The 17,856-nt window shown below is 50.4% G+C and overlaps 4 protein-coding genes across 4 annotated transcripts; 2 read left to right on the forward strand and 2 right to left on the reverse strand.

Moving 5' to 3' along the window:
- Positions 1 to 85: 85 nt before the first annotated feature.
- N7532_004658 (glycoside hydrolase family 1 protein) lies at positions 86 to 1,426 on the forward strand (the record flags this gene model as incomplete). The annotated part of the gene is made up of 1 exon (XM_056617152.1): positions 86 to 1,426. The coding sequence occupies one exon, from the start codon at positions 86 to 88 to the stop codon at positions 1,424 to 1,426; it is 1,341 nt and encodes a 446-aa protein (XP_056477509.1).
- A 675-nt stretch (positions 1,427 to 2,101) lies between these two features.
- Positions 2,102 to 3,339, forward strand: N7532_004659 (putative acyl-CoA:6-aminopenicillanic-acid-acyltransferase; the record flags this gene model as incomplete). The annotated part of the gene is made up of 3 exons (XM_056617153.1): positions 2,102 to 2,158; positions 2,218 to 2,634; positions 2,704 to 3,339. 3 exons carry the CDS (start codon positions 2,102 to 2,104, stop codon positions 3,337 to 3,339), a joined length of 1,110 nt encoding a protein of 369 aa, XP_056477510.1.
- Positions 3,340 to 4,199: 860 nt separating this feature from the next.
- On the reverse strand, positions 4,200 to 4,526 carry N7532_004660 (uncharacterized protein; the record flags this gene model as incomplete). The annotated part of the gene is made up of 1 exon (XM_056617154.1): positions 4,200 to 4,526. One exon carries the CDS (start codon positions 4,524 to 4,526, stop codon positions 4,200 to 4,202), a length of 327 nt encoding a protein of 108 aa, XP_056477511.1.
- A 3,109-nt stretch (positions 4,527 to 7,635) lies between these two features.
- N7532_004661 (putative sensor histidine kinase/response regulator) lies at positions 7,636 to 15,362 on the reverse strand (the record flags this gene model as incomplete). Its single annotated transcript, XM_056617155.1, has 4 exons — positions 7,636 to 9,641; positions 9,712 to 10,586; positions 10,648 to 15,031; positions 15,305 to 15,362. The coding sequence occupies 4 exons, from the start codon at positions 15,360 to 15,362 to the stop codon at positions 7,636 to 7,638; spliced, it is 7,323 nt and encodes a 2,440-aa protein (XP_056477512.1).
- Between the last annotated feature and the right edge of the window lie 2,494 nt (positions 15,363 to 17,856).

Genomic DNA, 17,856 nt, shown 5'->3' on the forward strand with positions numbered 1-17,856 from the left:
CGCCCATCCTTAATAATAATAACAAGGCCAAGACCACAATCACAACACAATACGCAATTCTTCAAGCTCTGGATCGCTATCCACCATGGATCTGAAATCGGTACAGGATCTCAAAGGTGTCCTTCGACCCGATTTCTTTCACGGATACGCCACAGCTGCCCCACAGATCGAAGGGGCTTGGGATAAAGATGGCAAGGGGATCTCGATCTGGGATAAATTCGCCCACACCCCTGGTAACATCTCAGACGGCAGTACGGCAGACGATGCTGTCCGATCATATGACTTCTACCGCGAGGATGTGGCGCTGATGAAATCTTATGGCGTCAACGCCTATCGCTTCTCACTCTCGTGGTCCCGCATTATTCCTTTGGGGGGTCGTGACGACCCTGTTAGTGAAAAGGGTGTTCAATTCTATTCTAATCTTATCGACGAACTTCTTCGGAATGGGATCACTCCCTTTGTTACCCTCTTCCATTGGGACACCCCCCAGGCCCTGGAAGATCGTTATGGGGGTATGCTGAACCAGCAAGCGTATACATCGGATTTTGTTAGATATGCCCGGGTCTGTTTCGAGCGATTCGGCGATCGCGTGAAGCACTGGATCACTTATAATGAGCCCGGGGTATATACTCTCGCTGGCTATGCTGCTGGTGTGCATGCGCCAGGACGCTCTTCTTTCCGCGAGCGAAATGCGGAAGGGGACTCCTCCACTGAGCCTTTCATTGTCGCGCATACGGAGCTAGTGTCTCATGGCCATGTATCTCGTCTCTATCGCGAGGAGTTTCAGCCTTATCAGAAAGGAACAATCGGAATTACCTTGCACGGGAACTGGTCCGAGCCTTGGGATGAGGAGGATCCTCTTGACCAGGAAGCAGCCGAGCGGGCGCGAGAGTTTGAGATTTCCTGGTTTGCCGACCCAGTGTACAAGACTGGAGACTATCCTGCTTCAATGCGAGCTCAGTTAGGGGATCGTTTGCCTCGGTTCACCCCAGAGGAATCGAAGCTCGTTCTGGGCAGTTCCGAGTTTTACGGCATGAACAGTTATACGACATTTTTCATGAAGCACAAAACGACACCCCCAGATATCAATGACCACAAAGGAAATGTGGATATTCTCGACGAGAATAAACTGGGGGTGCCACGCGGAGAAAAGACTGACACCGAATGGCTCCGTGCTGCGCCGTGGGGGTTCCGGAAGCTGTTGAATTGGATCTATAAGCGATACCAGATGCCGATTTTCATTACCGAGAATGGTACGACTGCACAAGGAGAGGTTTCTCCGACGCCAGAAGTCTTGAATGACACATTCCGAATTCGGTTCTTCGAGGGGTACGTGGGAAGTGCTGTCGCCCGGGCCGTCAAAGAAGATGGCGTGGACATTCGGTCTTATTTTGCATGGACCTTTTCCGACAACTGGGGTACGTGATTAATTTACTCCAATTTCCCTATGGATTTACTCTGACATTTTGAAACCGGCTCTTTTGGTAGAATGGGCGGCTGGCTACAGTGACCGTTTCGGCTCGACATGGATAGATTTCGAGTCCCCAGAGAAGACACGCTATCCGAAGCAATCTGCATACTACCTCGACAAACTGTTTCAGCATTTGATAAAAAGGAACTAGATACTATCTAATGCCACTTAGACTTTGTCAAGCGAACCGTCTATATTTACTCACTAGGCTGATCTGGTTAGCCTTGTATTTTATATTTGGTCGCGTCAACAGGATCGGATGGTGACAGTTGTTTTGAGGTGGTTTTTTTGGGGTACCAGCTTCAAGTGAAGGCAATGTTAGTCATCAAACAGCATGAATTAGCGAGATATCGATCGTGCGATGGTTTCTTGGGACTACTACTAGTAGTAATCTGTCACAGCATCGACCTTTTCTACCGAGGTACGCCTCACGCCGTAGCCGCTTCGGGCAAGTGATGGCGATCGCCTCATCGGCTCGCCCCCGCACGACTCCAACACCCCAACACTCAAGCACACATCAGGCAAAGGCAACAAAATAAAAACGCGGGATGGCGGCAAGATCCCCAACCCATCTCCTGCGAACCCCTCAAGCACACCTCGGGTTCAGGACATCAATATCCCAGGGACGACATGACGACCAATGACATGGATCCTATCAAGCTCACGCTGAGGGGCAGCCCACGAGAGGTATGCCACTGTCATATTTGATGTTACAGATCTTTGGAAGAATGCTGGCTAATGCATAGACTCATGGACAGATCGGACTTCAGCATGGTCGGGCGCTACGGGATCAGATTCGCAGCCAGATTGGCATTTATGACACCATGTTTCAACACACTTCGAAACTATCCTGGCCAGAAGTGCGTGCTGTGGCGAAGGAGTTTCAACCCTCTCTTCAAGAACTCGTCCCGGATATCTATACGGAGATGCAGGGCGTCGCGGATGGTGCAGACCTAGATATTCTCGATATCGTCGCGCTCAACTGTCGAAGTGAAATCGCGCTGGGAAAATTTTCAGATGGCTGCACGACCCTTTCTTGGAAGAAGTCTGATGAAACTAGAATTTTATCCCAAAACTGGGATTGGACTGCCACGGTGAAGAAGAACCTGGCTATGGTCTCTATCGAACAGGCTGGGAAGCCCACGATCTACATGGTCGCCGAGGTGAGAGGACACCTTTCTTACTGTCTCTCCAGAACTCTGAGCTGACCAACGTCATCGTCTCTTTTCCAGGCCGGGATTGTTGGCAAGATCGGCTTCAACTCAGCCGGTGTTGGAACATGCCTTAATGCAATCCGGGCCAAGCCCATGATCAGCAGTAAGCTGCCTATTCATGTTGCTCTGCGGTTGTGTCTCGAAAGTATTTCGGTCAACGATGCAGTACAAACTCTGGAATCGCTTGGTGGTGTGGCATCCGCGCAACATATCCTGGTTGCAGATAGTACAAAAGCCCTCGGCCTGGAGCTTTCGCCGGTCGGCAACATATATCTTGCTGAGGATGCTTCAGGTCTTATTCCGCATAGCAACCACTTCATCGAAAACAGTTATGTGGATGAACCACTCTGGCTTTTGGGGTCGCCAATTCGACTCGCTCGGATCAAATATCTGGCTCAAGAGCTGATCTCCCATGGCGTGCATGGGGATACCATCACTCCGGCGCTCTTGCGCGAAAAGATCTTTTCTGATACATACAACGCCCCGCAGGCCATCTGCTGCCAGGAGGACGAGTCCCGCCATATTTCTACCCGTAGCAGCTCTTTGTTCAACATTGTGATGGATCTTAATTCAAAAAATCCCAGCGCCGAAGTGGTCTTTGGTCGGGTCGGGTCTGGCGAAGAGGGCCCTGTGCTAAAGATGCCATGGGTATAATCTCCGAAGAATCCGAAGGTGGGCTTGTGACATGAATTGATCATCCTCAATCATACCCTTGCCCTGGTGGAGGATTGACGAGTAGTTGATAGTTCAAGCTATACGCGAAGGGACGATATACCGGTCGGTCCAATTGATGCATGTGAGCCTTACTGTTGCTACCCAGGTCGAATTTCACGATCTCCTGCGAGCTCGGCAATCTCTTGGGTCACACAGGATCATGCGACTTAGGTTTTCTGAGTACCATTCGGCCGTTGATCTTCCAGAAATGAGGTCGGTTTAGAGTAGCAGCGGAAAAGCGTGGGGCACGTTTCTGGTGGTTTCGTTGACTTTTCAGACCGGCACTTGATCGCTCAGGTGAATAGTCGGTTACGTTACTGTTGCAATCGACGAAATCGCCAGCCTGTCTGTACAACCGTCTGTCGATTCACTGTCGAGTAAAGTTGCTGGTGGCTCTCTGCAATCCAATTGAACACATAAATCTGTCCCAAATGGGTTTGCTCTTTCTCTTGGTTCACTAATTCCACGTTGGCGTCGGTCAGCCCAGTATTATCAAATGAGAAGTAAGAAATAACATTGAATTTTAGACAGCGCGGAAGAAAAAAAGAAAAAAAGGAAGCAAAGCAAATGTTTGCTCCAATATGCGAATCGCAATAGACCATAGCAGGAAACGAAGATGGAGCAAGGGAAATACAAGAAAATATCGGAGGAAGATGCACCGCAGGAACAAGAAAGGCTCTGCGTGGCCGGAGCTCCCCGTCACTCTCTAAGCCAACGCCAACAATGACTTCAAACAAGCGCTCAATAGTTATATGCCAGCAAAGCCCCACGAGAAGGCTAAAGCAATTTTATCCCATCTTCTACTCGCCAGTAGTCTTAGTTGCCGTTTTCTCCAGTTGTTCGAACCGCCATGCGTATTGTCTTAATTGTCGCTTTTCCGTCGGTGAGAGGCTCTTCCCTTTCTCGGCCAACTCTTTCTCCTTTTGTCTCAGCATATCCCAGAGCTTCAGAATCTTTGCCTGTGCCTCCGAGATCGACGCCAGATTGGAATCGGAGGAAGCCATGCGTTCTTCGGCCGTGGAGTGGTATGATAACTTGGCCATGAAGAATGCCATTTCGTATTCGTCATACTTGAGTCCCTGCGCTTCAGGCATCGTGGATGGCTCTTGGGATACTTTCGGGGGCATCGTGGAAATGTCGCTGAGCGATATTAACGACAACGGCGTCAATTCGATGAGGCTTAACGACGATTGTGGGTACTAGGCCTGTCGGCCTGACACGATAGTTAGGCAAGGTAGGAGAGGAGAGCGTCAGTATGCACGTTCGCAGAAGGCATATGTATCAATCGTCTTGGCCGATCAGGCGCAGGTGGGTTCAAAGTGGCTTTTTGGGAGCAAACAAATGCAGGGCTGGTGGCAAAGAAAAAGAGGACGTCCAAGATCGGGAAAAGACTGACGTTGAATCCAGCAAGCAAAAGGAATGGCACCCGACTCTTCCTAGTTATACCACAACAAACTCATGACAGTATGTCACTGTTCTTTACAGAGCACCGGCGGTCTCCAATACCCGACAGCCACACCAGGGTGTTACCCAGGAGGGTGGGGTGGGAAGCGCAGCCAGGAAACATCCATCCTAAGGGTGGAATGCAGAGGTAGAGAGCCAAGCCATCCCGGAAGAAGAAGGAAATGGAAAGACACACGCACGACAAAGGCTACTCTGTGGGCCCTTCGCTCCGCGAGGGCATTATTCGTGGCGGTTGGGACGGATCTCGGCCAGCTGGCTGCATGCTTCATTGAGAGGTGACGTCCCTTTTGCCTCAGAGAAAAAGCGACCTTTGTCTCGTGATGGCCGTTAGGCCAATGAGTAGCCTGCCAGAGGCTACTAATCTCCTTATTGGTAGCTTCAGGGTGACACCGTTTCCCCTCTACCGTCCGCACAACCGGACTTGCATAGCTCGAAGGATCTGCTGGGAGATGAAGCAGAGTCGGCAGGTGCGTCAGTCCCGAACCGGTCCGTATGGCCGTGCGTGTCCATGCCAGGCTGTTCGGTATGCTGGGATAGAGGGGAGAGGCTTGTTCGGGCATCCACCATGGGCAGCTTTTCCTAGCGGACGGTGTTCAGCAATTGCCGCAGAGATTTGTGACTTGACTAGGAGGAGAAGAACCCTGGAACGGCACCTCCTGAACTTTGCCGCGCGGAAATTAGAGAAATCGCACGGAAAATGCTGCAAGTGTGATCAAGTCTCGGTTTTGATAGGCGAGAGGTCGAAATTACACAGAAATAGAGTTAACGTACCCTGCTTGTCCTTGAGTCCACTCGTGGTCTCACCATCAAGTACTTTTTCAGGTTGCTAAATGGTGGATGGCCGTAGGAATGGAGCAGGTTTCCAAGGAAGAATCTTCGATATGTGCATGGAGTAGCGGGACAGTGGATCATTACGCAAGTATGGCCAAGTCCTCAACACCGGATGACGCCGTGCTCCCAAAATAAGATGTGGTGGATTACTAGTACAGAACGTAGGTACTACTATGTGGTATTTTAAGGTTGGAAGACAAAGAAATACATTCCAGACGAACACTCTTTCGACCTTAAAAGTACGGCCATGTACCGCGCTCCCAAGCCACCGTCTCAGAAACACCATGGCACATGTCTACAAGAAAATGATTGGCATGCTTTCCCAAGGTGGCTTTAAACTCCACACAAAAGGCTTTTGGGGACCTAGTAGTAATTAAACTTGCATCAGACCATTTGTGACACTGCCGAATGTAAAGCTTCCTTTGACCATTTCATTCTCTTTGCGATTACATTATCCTCATGTCTGGATAAACATTGTTTAGTGAACACGAAACATTTAGGTTGTAGAAATCAACAGAACCCGAGACGGGGCAAGATCAGGGTGTTTGAGGACCACTTATTTCGGTACCTGATCTGTCCGTGTTACCCTACGCATAGAGAGGTAAGGGTCATTTGGCATATGATTGGAGTTTGGGCTGGTGGCAATTGCTCGGAGAAAACTTTTCACAAATCATTGAATTACCAGGATCTATTGGGTTTAGGGTCATCGGTCTCAATTCATGGATTGCTTGAGCTGCATACTCCCCTTAGCTCCAATGACCGCGACGTTGTCCATGTCCCTGAATTGGTTGCGGGTCTGCGATGGCTCTGAAATAACCTCTTTCGGGTTTTTTTTTAGCTCACATTGCCCATATGCTGCTCTTAACAGAAGGCGGAAACGGTGCTACATTGCCGGCCTCCTGCTGACGGGTACGTACAGCTGCGTCGGAACCAGCTCTGTTTCATCCATTGCGCATGGACAGGCCCAACAGATCCACATAGAGATTTGTGGCGTCGCTCTTTCGATTTAATTACTTATTTAAATTCCCAATCCTCTATGAAAGCGAATATTACGGAGCACCGGCTCGGGAGAGCATTGAATACACTGCATGGAAAAGGCTACATTCCAATGCCTCAAAATCGATTAGGTGTAGCTGACGCTATGCTGAATTTCACCAAAAAGCTCTTTCTATTAGAACAGAGCCCTTTACCGAATTTTCCCTTCTATTTTCATACTTGAATCTACCTCAGAATCAGAGCTTTCAGTGCCACAATGCCAATACGTGGACCAAGGCTTCCATTTTTTGTTGCTGCTGCCTGAATCCTCTTTTTCTTCCCTTTCGCTTTTTTCTTATTTTCGTCGTAATTTGATAGCACATGGTGTTCCAATTTCTATGCTTCAAGGTATCCGCTTTGGGAGCCCTAGAAACATAGTTGGACGTGAGATAACAATGTAAAACTCCGTTCCATCGGTAACTTCGCCATCCGATGATAACTTAACTGAAGGCCCTCCTATCACAGTTGTGACGACAGCTTCGCTTGATAGTGACCAGTAATCCACCAAAAGTACTAAACTTGGATCAACCCAGGGAGATGAGAGGCAGCTTATATCAAATAATCCCCATTGGAGTCGGAGCCAATCAGTTTACAGTAATATCCACTAAGCAAAGCGGCATGCTACTCAGTATTATAGTGACGTTATCATATAATAGATGTGGTCAAGGAATCGTTCATTCGTTCATAATAACAAGCCAACAGTGAAAATAACAACACGAATAACCAAAATCGCAGTAGCCAGATCAAACACCAATATGCGCAGCATGTCAGTCATAATTGCGGGCAAATAAAGCGAGCTGGAAATCATAGATCAAAGAACTATCATCGTCCTAATCCCAAAAGACGCCTCTTCCTTTTCTATCTTTGGTGAAACTGTGCAGGGTATCATTTCAAAACGCATGAACATCATTTTTCCTCTGAGGATCGGGGAGGTGGGTGTTTGGTGTCGTCGGATCCGGATGAGGAAAAGCTGGTCGGTGTGCCAGCATCAGGTCCAATGCTTCCTCTGGACCCCTTTGGTCGAATCGCAAGACGCGTACGCGGATGAGATGGTACAGGGGCAAGGTACTTGTCCAAAAGCTCACTCAGGATTGGCGAACGAACTGGTTTGGGGAGGTAATTGTTCATTCCAGCCTCAAGGCACTTCTCTCGGTCGCCTTCGATGGCACTTGCAGTCATGGCGATGACGAGAACCTCGTTGACATTCGGGTCAGGGTCTCGACGAAGCTCGCGAGTGGCGTTGTATCCATCAAGAGTGGGCATCATGACGTCCATTAGAACGATATGGAACGGATTTCCTTCTTGCGACTTGGTGCGCAAGGCATCCACGGCTTGTTTCCCGTCGCTGTAAGCCTCGCAGTAAAGGCCGAGTCCAGTCACAAACTTCACAGCAATTTTTTGGTTGATTGGGTTGTCTTCGGCAATGCAAACCCGGATCTGGTCACGGGGGATGTTGGTGAGATCCCGTGCTTTGGCCTTCGGGGGTTCTTTGTTCTCTGTCTGGCTCAAATCCTGGGACCAAGGGGCCTTCACGGCTGTCTTCTTAGGCGCTTTGTTAAAAACTAAATGGAATGTCACTGTGGTCCCGACCCCAGATTGTGACTCTAACCAGATAGCACCGCCTAAGACATCTTCGATGATGGCTTTACAGATGCTCAAGCCTAGTCCGCTACCGCCATATGATCTCTCGGTCGATGCATCTGCCTGGGAGAAGGGCCGGAAAAGGCGCGCTTTCTGTTCGTCCGGGATTCCAATACCAGTATCAGCCACGGAGCATTCTAAGCGGATACGACCCTTGCCTTCTCTGCCGACTTTGGCTTTCACCGTAATAGACCCCTTCGGGGTGAACTTGTAGCTGTTGCTGAGCAAATTCATGAAGATTTGATGGAGTCGGACGGGGTCGCCAAGAACAACAAGACCTGGTGGGACACGTTCCAGGTCCTCAATTGTGTCTAGGCCGCGCTCTCGATGGGTATATCGGAGTGCACGGATGACCTCCGAAATTGTCTCCTTCAAATTAAGTGGTACAGTAGATATCTTCATCTTCCCAGCCTCCAGCTTGGAGAAATCGAGAATGTCGTTGATGAGCGTTAATAGGGTGTCTGCGCATACGCGGATGGATTCCACATATTCGTCTTGCTCTTTGTTCAGCCGAGTGCCCTTGAGGAGCTCTGAAAGTCCAATCACCCCGTTCATTGGTGTGCGCAGGTCGTGGGAGATGTTTGCAAGGAAAATAGACTTGGCTCGGGCTGCATCTTCCTTGAGTTTGACATTGTGCTTGGCTTCCGCTTCGGCTACCTTCGCTTTCTGCTCTGACTCGCGTGCTTGAGCGAGGGCGCGCTTCTGGGACTCGATCATCGAAGCATTTTTGGCACTGACTTTGCGGATCTCACGGAAAAGCAAGGCGTTCGACAACGAGATTCCAATTTGATTGCAAAGCAGATGCAGAACGACCACGTTTCGTTGGGTGAACCAATTCGGCTTTCCTTCCAAGTGGATCACTCCCAAAAGATGGTCCGCCTGCACGATTGGTAGGGCTATGATAGATCGACCCAGCGGGAAGTTCGTCTGGTACGTCTCGCTCACGTTGGAAAAGCGTTCGTCTTCAAGAACATTGTGAACGAGCACTTCTTCCTTGGTGCGCATGACATAATGAGTGATTTCTTCTGCCATACGTCCCTCAAGTTCAGAGAACGGAAGGCCATCCGCATAGGACTTTTGTCCCTTCTCTGCATCTGCGGCCGCGGCGATTGCAAATCCATGCTCATCAAAGTCTGTGGCGATCACAGCAAAATCGGAGCCGTTGCAAGATTCCATGATGATCTCGAGCATCTTGGTGAAGAGCTTGTCGATTTGAAGTTCAGATGACATGACTTGGCTGGACTCCAGAATACTGGACAGGTCAATGATATCTTTGTCGTCGTTAGTTCCCCGAGACCGCCCGAATTCCGGTGACTTGCATGATGATAGGGACTGGCTTACCTAAACCCACACTTGAAATGTCCATAGACCTTTCACCCTGTGCAACTACATTCTGTTCGATCCAACGCTGTCTCCTCTCGTCCTCTTCAATCTGTGAAGGAATGACAACCTCCTCATGAACAGTGTCGCGGATGATTTCGACAAGAGAGTCAACTGTTTGACATCCAACATCAACTGTTCTAGCCGATGTAGCGGTTTTCAGCAACCATTCGTGTTTCTCTGCGAGCATCGCCGCCTTGCCACTGGCACTGATGGATCCCCACGCAGTGATGGCATCTTGCATTACAGAACGGGCAGCTCGTTTGGCACCGCGCCTGACCAGGAACTCCCCCTGCAGCTCCAAGGCAAGGGCCTCCTCCAAAGGCCATCCGTGGATCTGGCAATGATCGGTTGCAGCTTCATATGCTTGAATTGTGGCACTGTGATCATTCCGAACTTCGGCAATGAGGGCCTTGACTATCAAAGCCCACATGCCATAATTTGCTTCGGAAGCGCTCCGAGCAAACTCAATCTCTTCTTGGTATTTCAAAACCGTATCCATTTTCCCGTCAAGGTACCCCTGAGCAGGATAGTCGTTATGAAGAGTCAAAATTGAGACGGCCAGGTAGAAATGAATTGCGTAGTACACTCGCACAGACCAAAGCCTGTATGACGTCTCTAGTAACTTGGTGCCAACTTGTATAGCCTTTGTATGGTGACCGAAAAGGAACAAAGGGATCATGGCAAGGCCTTTATAGATATCGCGAGGTCTGTCGACGTTACTGGCATTGGCTTCTAGGAACGCCAAGTATTCACTTGTTTTGTGCTCCTCGTCGGACATGACATTTTCTGCCGACCGATGATCTGTTTTGCCTTGAAGTGCCCGCGCAACTTGTCTACATATTTGTCAGTAAGTCTTTCTCCAAGTGGAAAGAGAAACTGGGGAGTGTAACTAACCGAACAGCAAGTATACTGGCTCCACCGCGGGTGTCCTGCCCCCAAAAAGGAATTTCTTCGGGTCCTTCCATGCAGAAAGCTTCCAATTGCGCCATGTCTTGTCCGAGATAAAGCCTAGTCATGGCCATCGACGAAATGCTGATAAGTGTTATGTAAGGGTCGCCCATCGAAAACGAAACCTCAAGCGAGGCTTCCAGGGCCGGCAAGGTCGATGCCATGGAGATGCGCAGATGGCTAACATAGAGATTGTGGACAATCGAACCCCGGCTCTGTGTCCATAACTCAGGACAACGCTCAAGCAACGACAGAGACATATCGCTGAGTTTCGTACCGAACTCAAGGTCCTTGAAACGGCTGAAGGCAATCATGGCAAGATGAGAGCAGCCAATAGAAATCTGAGTGAACCCTCCTCTGAACATATGAATGTTCATCATCTCGATTGCCATTCGATAGAAAGTCAATGCATCATCCCAATAAGTGACCGCCATCGCTTCGGCCATAACAGCTCCTATGGTGACTAGGATGGGATCCTTGCTGATCGGCTTCTGTGAAATCGCCTCCAGATCTGCACATTCGACGTATGATTTGAGTCGGCGATAAGCGGCATCACACTCCTCGAAAGACGTGGGAGCACGGAGATGGACACCAAGTTCATCAAGACAACTGAGCAACGCTTCCATGGAACGGTGATGGTCTCCTATTTGGGCAAATATTTTGGCTTTGATGATCCATGCTCTGGATTTGCTCACTGCATCTTTGCCGTGAGTGAAAACAGCATCAATTAAAGTGAGAGCATCGTCATTTTGGCCCTGTGACCATGACATTTCCGCCGTTGCGATGTAGAGACGCATGGTCTCGTCGTAATAAACGTCCGTCTTACTGTCGTTCCAAGGGTCGTCCTGGAGAAGTGCGATGCAGTGGCGGAAATACCAGAGTGCGGTCGGGCGAGCGCCGGACTGAGCAGCCGTTTGGCCAGCTTCCCACAATACTCGGCGGTAATCAATTCTTCGACTAACTCTGGATTTGATGGTGCGTGAGGCAAGGGCGACATGGTGGGCCATTGAGTAAAGACTTCGAGAATCATGAAAATTCTTCATCATGGCCTGTGAGACGATAAAGTGCATTGCTTCCACGTTTCGGCTCTCGCTCAAAGAAAGAGCGGCTTGCGCAAGTCGATCGTTCCCAAATTTGAATTCATCGTCGGTCTTTCCCGGGTTCAAGAGATTTGATTGAACAAGAAACTGCAACCCCACAACAATATCACCTTCCGACTGTCTGACAAGCGTGCCGTTTTGTGGGCCTGTGAAATCTAGATCCTCATCGTCATTCGATGAGAAAAGGAACTCACTGGTCAAGAGCTTTTGCACCAACGAGAACGAAAACGGGCTTCCCAGAAGAGCGCCCCACACCATGATCGATCGAGCTGCTGGTGGGATTTCCTGCAATTGTTTTGTGAGAAATCCCAGTCCGAGGCCCTCTCCATACACAGGAGCCACAAATTCTGTGAAAATTCGATCGAGATCGAAGAGCCACTTTGAGTCCTTCCATGAATACCAGAGACAATTTTTCCGATAGCACGTTTCGAGCATCACCCGCACGTAGAATGGATTGCCTCGGCTCTTTTCTTGGATAACGGCGGCAAGCGGGGTGAGCGTGGCATTGGGCTCTTGATGCATCGTGGCAGCAACGAACTCCATGATATCTGTCTCTCCAAGTGGTTGAAGATCAATGCGCGTGACAATGGAGTTCTCCATCTCGAACAGAGATTTGACACTCTCGGGTGCAATTTCATCTTTGCGGCTTGTGAGTATAAGCACACACGAAAGCTTGGCTCGAATGATATTAAGAACCAATTCCATTGTCTCATCATCCGCGTACTCGAGATCATCTAAGCAGACGGTGATCAGTCTGAATTGGCAAATCGTCCTCAGAATCTCCAGGAAGATTTCCATCAGGCGCATATTGTTTGATGCTGCGTTTGATAGAAAAAAGTCAACCGACGTTTGGCCTTGGTCTAGCCAGGGGATGTTGATTTGTTTCGATGGTTCGCCCCTGGTTGAGTCTGACTTGAAATATTGAGAGACAGGAGTTCTTGGAGAAGACGGCTTGTATTTGGAGCCAGGCGACATCAGCTGCTCGGGAAGGTCCAGCACTCTGTGAAGTGTAGGCCACATAGGTCGTAGTGTCGCTCGGATGTTGTCATGGTAGTCGGTCGTCACGTCTCTCTCGGAAAAGATCTGACGCAGAAGACTAGCTAGGATCTTTGCAAATGGTTCAAAGGGCACTCGCTTGGCACTATCCAATCTTGTAATGGCGATGAAACCAGCTTTCCGGATTACAGGCTGTACGCGGTTCAAGAGATCTGTTTTTCCAATGCCAGCTGCGCCGTTCACTGTGATGACCTCGCACTTTCCAATGCGTCGAGCCTTCGTTGTATGCTTTTGCTTGCCAAGCGAGCCCAGGTAATCATGTTGGCTTAAAGTGTTGGCGGAGTGTTGGCTGTTGCTGACTGTATGGATAGACGGGTGACTCTCCCTATCTGTAGTATGGGAGGAACGGGAATGTGACGGGCTTTTCATTTTGTGAATTGGAGCCGGAGTCATCTCCTGGCTAGCGGGGACCGATCCGGATCTCGGTGTTTGCGTCATGCCATCACTGCTAGCGATTGAATCCTGGGTGTTCACATGCGCTAGGTGGTAGTTGGTGGCATTGGAGCCAGTACGAGGGGGTAAGTGGAAAGACCCAGAGTCACTGGAAACAGACGCAAATTCAAAGCTGTCGACACGACCGTCTGAGATCGACGAAGTCGAGGCTAGTGCATGTGCAGTTCCCGGACTTTGCGTGAACGCTTTGGCGAGTGCCGCCTTCTGTCGTTTGTTGACCTTTTCAATAATGCTGATGATGAGATCATACTCCTTCTGTCGGCCGAACATTCGGGAAGGGAGGGTAAAGAAAGAGGATACATCTTGTTGGGCAATCTGAAAGTTGGTTAAAGCCTCGCTGTCGCCGTCGCCGAGCAACTGTGCGATCTGCATCAAATCCTTCTTGACTGAAGAGATGGTGTGGTAGCGTTCGTGCACGACTTTTTGCGTCATCTTTTGAATGACAGCCGATAGAGCATCGGGAATATCCATCCGCTTCAAAGAGATAGGTGTCAATTTCTTGCCAAGCACATTCTGAACGACATCCATGGGGTCTGTGCCTTCAAACGGTAGTTTTCCCACAAGCATAGACCAAAAGAAAAGGCCGAGTGCATAAATGTCGGTACGACTGTCGGGTTCTGTGGGCATTCTGCCTGTCTGCTCAGGTGCAATGAACTGCAGCTTATACTTGGCACCAAGCTCTCGAGAGACGGACGACCAGCCTTCGCTGAGGACGTTGTCAAAAGAACGAGCACCGTTTCCTATATTCACCAGTTTGACGGCACCCGTTTCAGAACTGAAGTGGAAAGCATCACCGCGGATCTCCCCGTGTACTGTCTTCATGCCATAATGCAGAATCTCTAAACAATCGCATGTGCCAATGGCAAAGTCAAGAAAAGCCGGCAAATCGACCTGCTCATTTGGAGTGACATTGTTATCGCCTTTGGCCCCGGCCACAAAGGACGCAGGGCCGAACGTAACTAGGTCTCGTAGCCTGTCGTGGCCGGGGTGCTCGAAGATGGCCACGAGAAGGGTGCTCGCGGCTCCCGGGTCTGGAGGCAATCTCACCAGATCGATTGGCCGTATTGTATGATTGCAGTCGGGGTCTGACGATTGAACGATCGATCTCAACATGTGGAATTCGCGCTCGAGCCGAATGACATTGGTAGAGATGCGCGCAACCACTGGTACCCATATTTGCTCCTGCTCGCCTCGAGAAAATGAAAACTCACTACTTGTCTCACTCACACTGGCGCGTCGGTTCAAGACCCGTGTTTGTGGGCGAAAATCGGTACGGGGAGAATTACGAGTGAGGCTCGATGGTCCTGAGGATGCAGGGCCCGAGGAGGTCGCGATCGGGGTCGAGAGGTCTTCGTCCACAGCATGACGAAATCCCGTAAGATGCCAGTGATTATATGTGGAATGAAAGGGCTCAACCGACTGGTCCCAGGTGTAACCAGGCAGCTGGCTTAAGCGGTCAAAAAGTCGCGCCGGTGGGAGCGGCAAGTCCTCGCCCAGAAAGTGACTTTCCTCCATGACGAGATCTGCGAAACTTCCACTGCCCGAGCGGCCATGGACTGGACTCATGTGGTCCTCTCTTCGGAAGGCGATTTCGAGGGAGGGGAAGCGAGACGGCAGGCAAGGTGTCACGGCACGGACATGGAGGACCCTCGGAGAGGCTGGCGATGCTGGCGAGTGCGGATCGAGGGGGGCGTCTTGCCCAGGGGTCGCGGACCAGGTCGCTAGATGAGCAAGCAACAGTCAACGCCTCACAGGCCACGCCGATCACGAGGGAGAAATGCGCAATAGAAGTGTACTAGTGTTCCAGTGGGTGCCGTCGCGGGTGTGACCCGGCGGAAAATCTGTTTTCGCGGGGTCTAGACAGGTGCAGCGATCGGCAGACAATCTCCTTTCGGGCAATTTTACGTGTCCATGGATGCTGTGACAAGTGTAGGCCTCGAAGTGATCGAATATTGTAAAGAGCACCATAATCGCCTCCAAGGGCCGACATATACCCAAAATGCCGGCCTTATGCCAGTATGGGCTCCAACGACGGCGGTGGTCTATTAACATGTATGTTGTCAAGGCCCAATTAAATCCCGTGACGCCACCAACCTTCAATAGGAAGAAATATATACCTTCACATTGTTGGAGTCGCCCTATCCCACGTCATTTCCGAAGAAATTCGGCAACAAGCCAGCTTACTGAAACGACATACTGTGAGTATTTTTAAGATGTGTACCGTGCCGGTGCGTACTGCAATGTGCCAAATTAAACCGAGATCGATAAATATCAAGAACCCCTCCACTTAACAAGGGTACAAATAACATTTATGAACGTACCCATGGATCCCTTAGAGCGCACCGTAAGGTACGTTGTAAGGTACTTGTTCAGAAAAATATTGATGCCTATTTATCTATACACTATTACACCAGTCTTTACAACTTTCCTGGCCTTCAGCACACTGACTCGTGATTCCAAGCTTGTACTGTAAGAGTGTAGTTGATTTGAGGTCGGGTTAAATCTGATATGCAGGGTGCTGTGAGTGTGGCGCCAGGTTGACTAAAAGCTACACGCGGTCTTTCCTACTCCACCCTGCGGTACACATCGAAGCAGTGCCCCTATGCCTCTCAAATGTTAGGGTCATGCTTCCTGGTCGTTCTGTCAACGATTGTCCAAAAGTCTACCATGACTTACTACTGCCACTACCGGTAGTCACCCCACGTGTGAAATAACGAGATATATCACGTACTAAACCCACGTGACACCTTGGAATCGTTGCGTGTAAGGTATAAAAGCCAGCAGCGGCCCCGGCTTGGAAGTCAACGACCAAAATGGGAAGGTATTCTCTCTCTGCGATAGAATCCGAGATAAGAAGGAGATGCAATACTTGGGAACACTGCAACGTACTAGTAAGGGGCGTGGAAGGTCAAGCCCCTTCCAAAATCGCCTACAAGGGAGAAGATGGATGTTTCACTATCAAACTTAGGTACCAAAAAATGAGCCGAAACTGATTAGGACCAATCTGCCATTAGGCCACTAGTGCCTACTAGTTATAGAGTATGGTAGATAGTAATCAGCTGCACGCTTGTAGGTCGGTACTTACCCTAAGGCACCTTAGGGTAAGACACTTGCTTAGAGTTGGTTTCATTGTCACCTCCGCCCCGCTTCGGCAAGTCTCACCCTCCAGATTTTTCACCCCGCCGACGTCCGCCGTGTCCGAGCCTCAACGGCCACCGACCGAGAATTCGCGAACGTGCCGCCAAGGCGTTTTGCGTGACGCAGTATTCAGCCACAGGTGAGGATGACAGGACGTACCATGATTATGTCGGATAAGAAGGGATCTTGCGGCTACTGCGACGCCTTTCTGGACCTTCTCTTTGACGGTTGAGACGATCGGCTCAAGTTGCACACCAGTCGGCATGGTTGGAATGGCCGATATGCCGGATGACGACAGTCAGTCAGTCCTGGCAAATCTTCGCCTGTGCTGATCGGATGACTCTAAGCGACCAATGCCATGATCGCCGGCTTCTGGGGACTCCTGTGGACTTCCAGCGACCTCCGACTAGCCGATAGAGAACCAGCCCCTTCGACCTCCTCCCTATCCTCAAATTGGCGCGCGCGGTCAACGGGAAAAAAAGGAGGGGGACAGCAGGACCATGGACTCATTCCGGGGTGCGATCTCATTCAAGCCAGTCGTGGGCCACGGGCGATCGCCCTCGTTACGGTTTCCAGGGCGCACTCCCCCAGAGTGCTAATTCCCCTAGTTTTCTAGAAGAACCACTAACGCGACCCCTCTGCGGTTTGCATCACGACGCGGCAAATGTCGGCACTGATCACCAAGGGATGCCCATCCCAGAGGCCTGGACCCGAGCCGGGAGATTCTTCGCAGCCCCTTTCTCTTCCTTGCGGGTCCGTTCCTCTTGAGACAGTCGCCGGTGACGTCGATGGCCGACAAGGAGTCATCGAAGACGAGCTCGGGCTTCACGCCTCTCTTCCACCCAGTTCTATACCATGTACGACCCCGACCAGGACTCTACGATTGTCTACACTTCGTTGCGTATGGAGGAGATCTAGCTAGAAATCCGGAAATATACATCCAAAGGCAGTTCCTGTGGCCGTGGCGGACTATGCTGAGACGTCCTGAAAGTGAGACATCCAATGAGGAGCGCCGCTTGGTGGAGGAAGGCCAAGGCACGGCGGGAGAGCGTAGACCGAGAGCGTAGACCACCAGCGTCATCTCAGCACTGCTTGGGGGTAACGGGGACCGGGACAAGAGGAATTGCCATTTGGACCGGTGTGTCTAGCAGTAGCTGTACTCGGTACTCCGCGCAGATAATGCAGGAAAGGGTGGATCGAGGTACTGGGTACCGGCGATGCACGCTCTTCTCATCATCTGACCCCATCGTGAAGAACCACATTGTAGGCCATGGTCGGGGTGGGTGCCCGCTCTTTTGTAACTCGACTGGGATGACTGGACCATGGGTGGGCTGAACAGGAGTCCTGTTCTGTCTCTGCGCCGTTTGAGTAGTACATTCTTACTCGTACAGTCGTAGTTCCTTGAAGG

This window comes from Penicillium argentinense, assembly GCF_028826775.1.
Source record: "Penicillium argentinense strain IBT 30761 chromosome Unknown utg000004l_segment0_segment0, whole genome shotgun sequence".
Taxonomy (NCBI): domain Eukaryota; kingdom Fungi; phylum Ascomycota; class Eurotiomycetes; order Eurotiales; family Aspergillaceae; genus Penicillium; species Penicillium argentinense.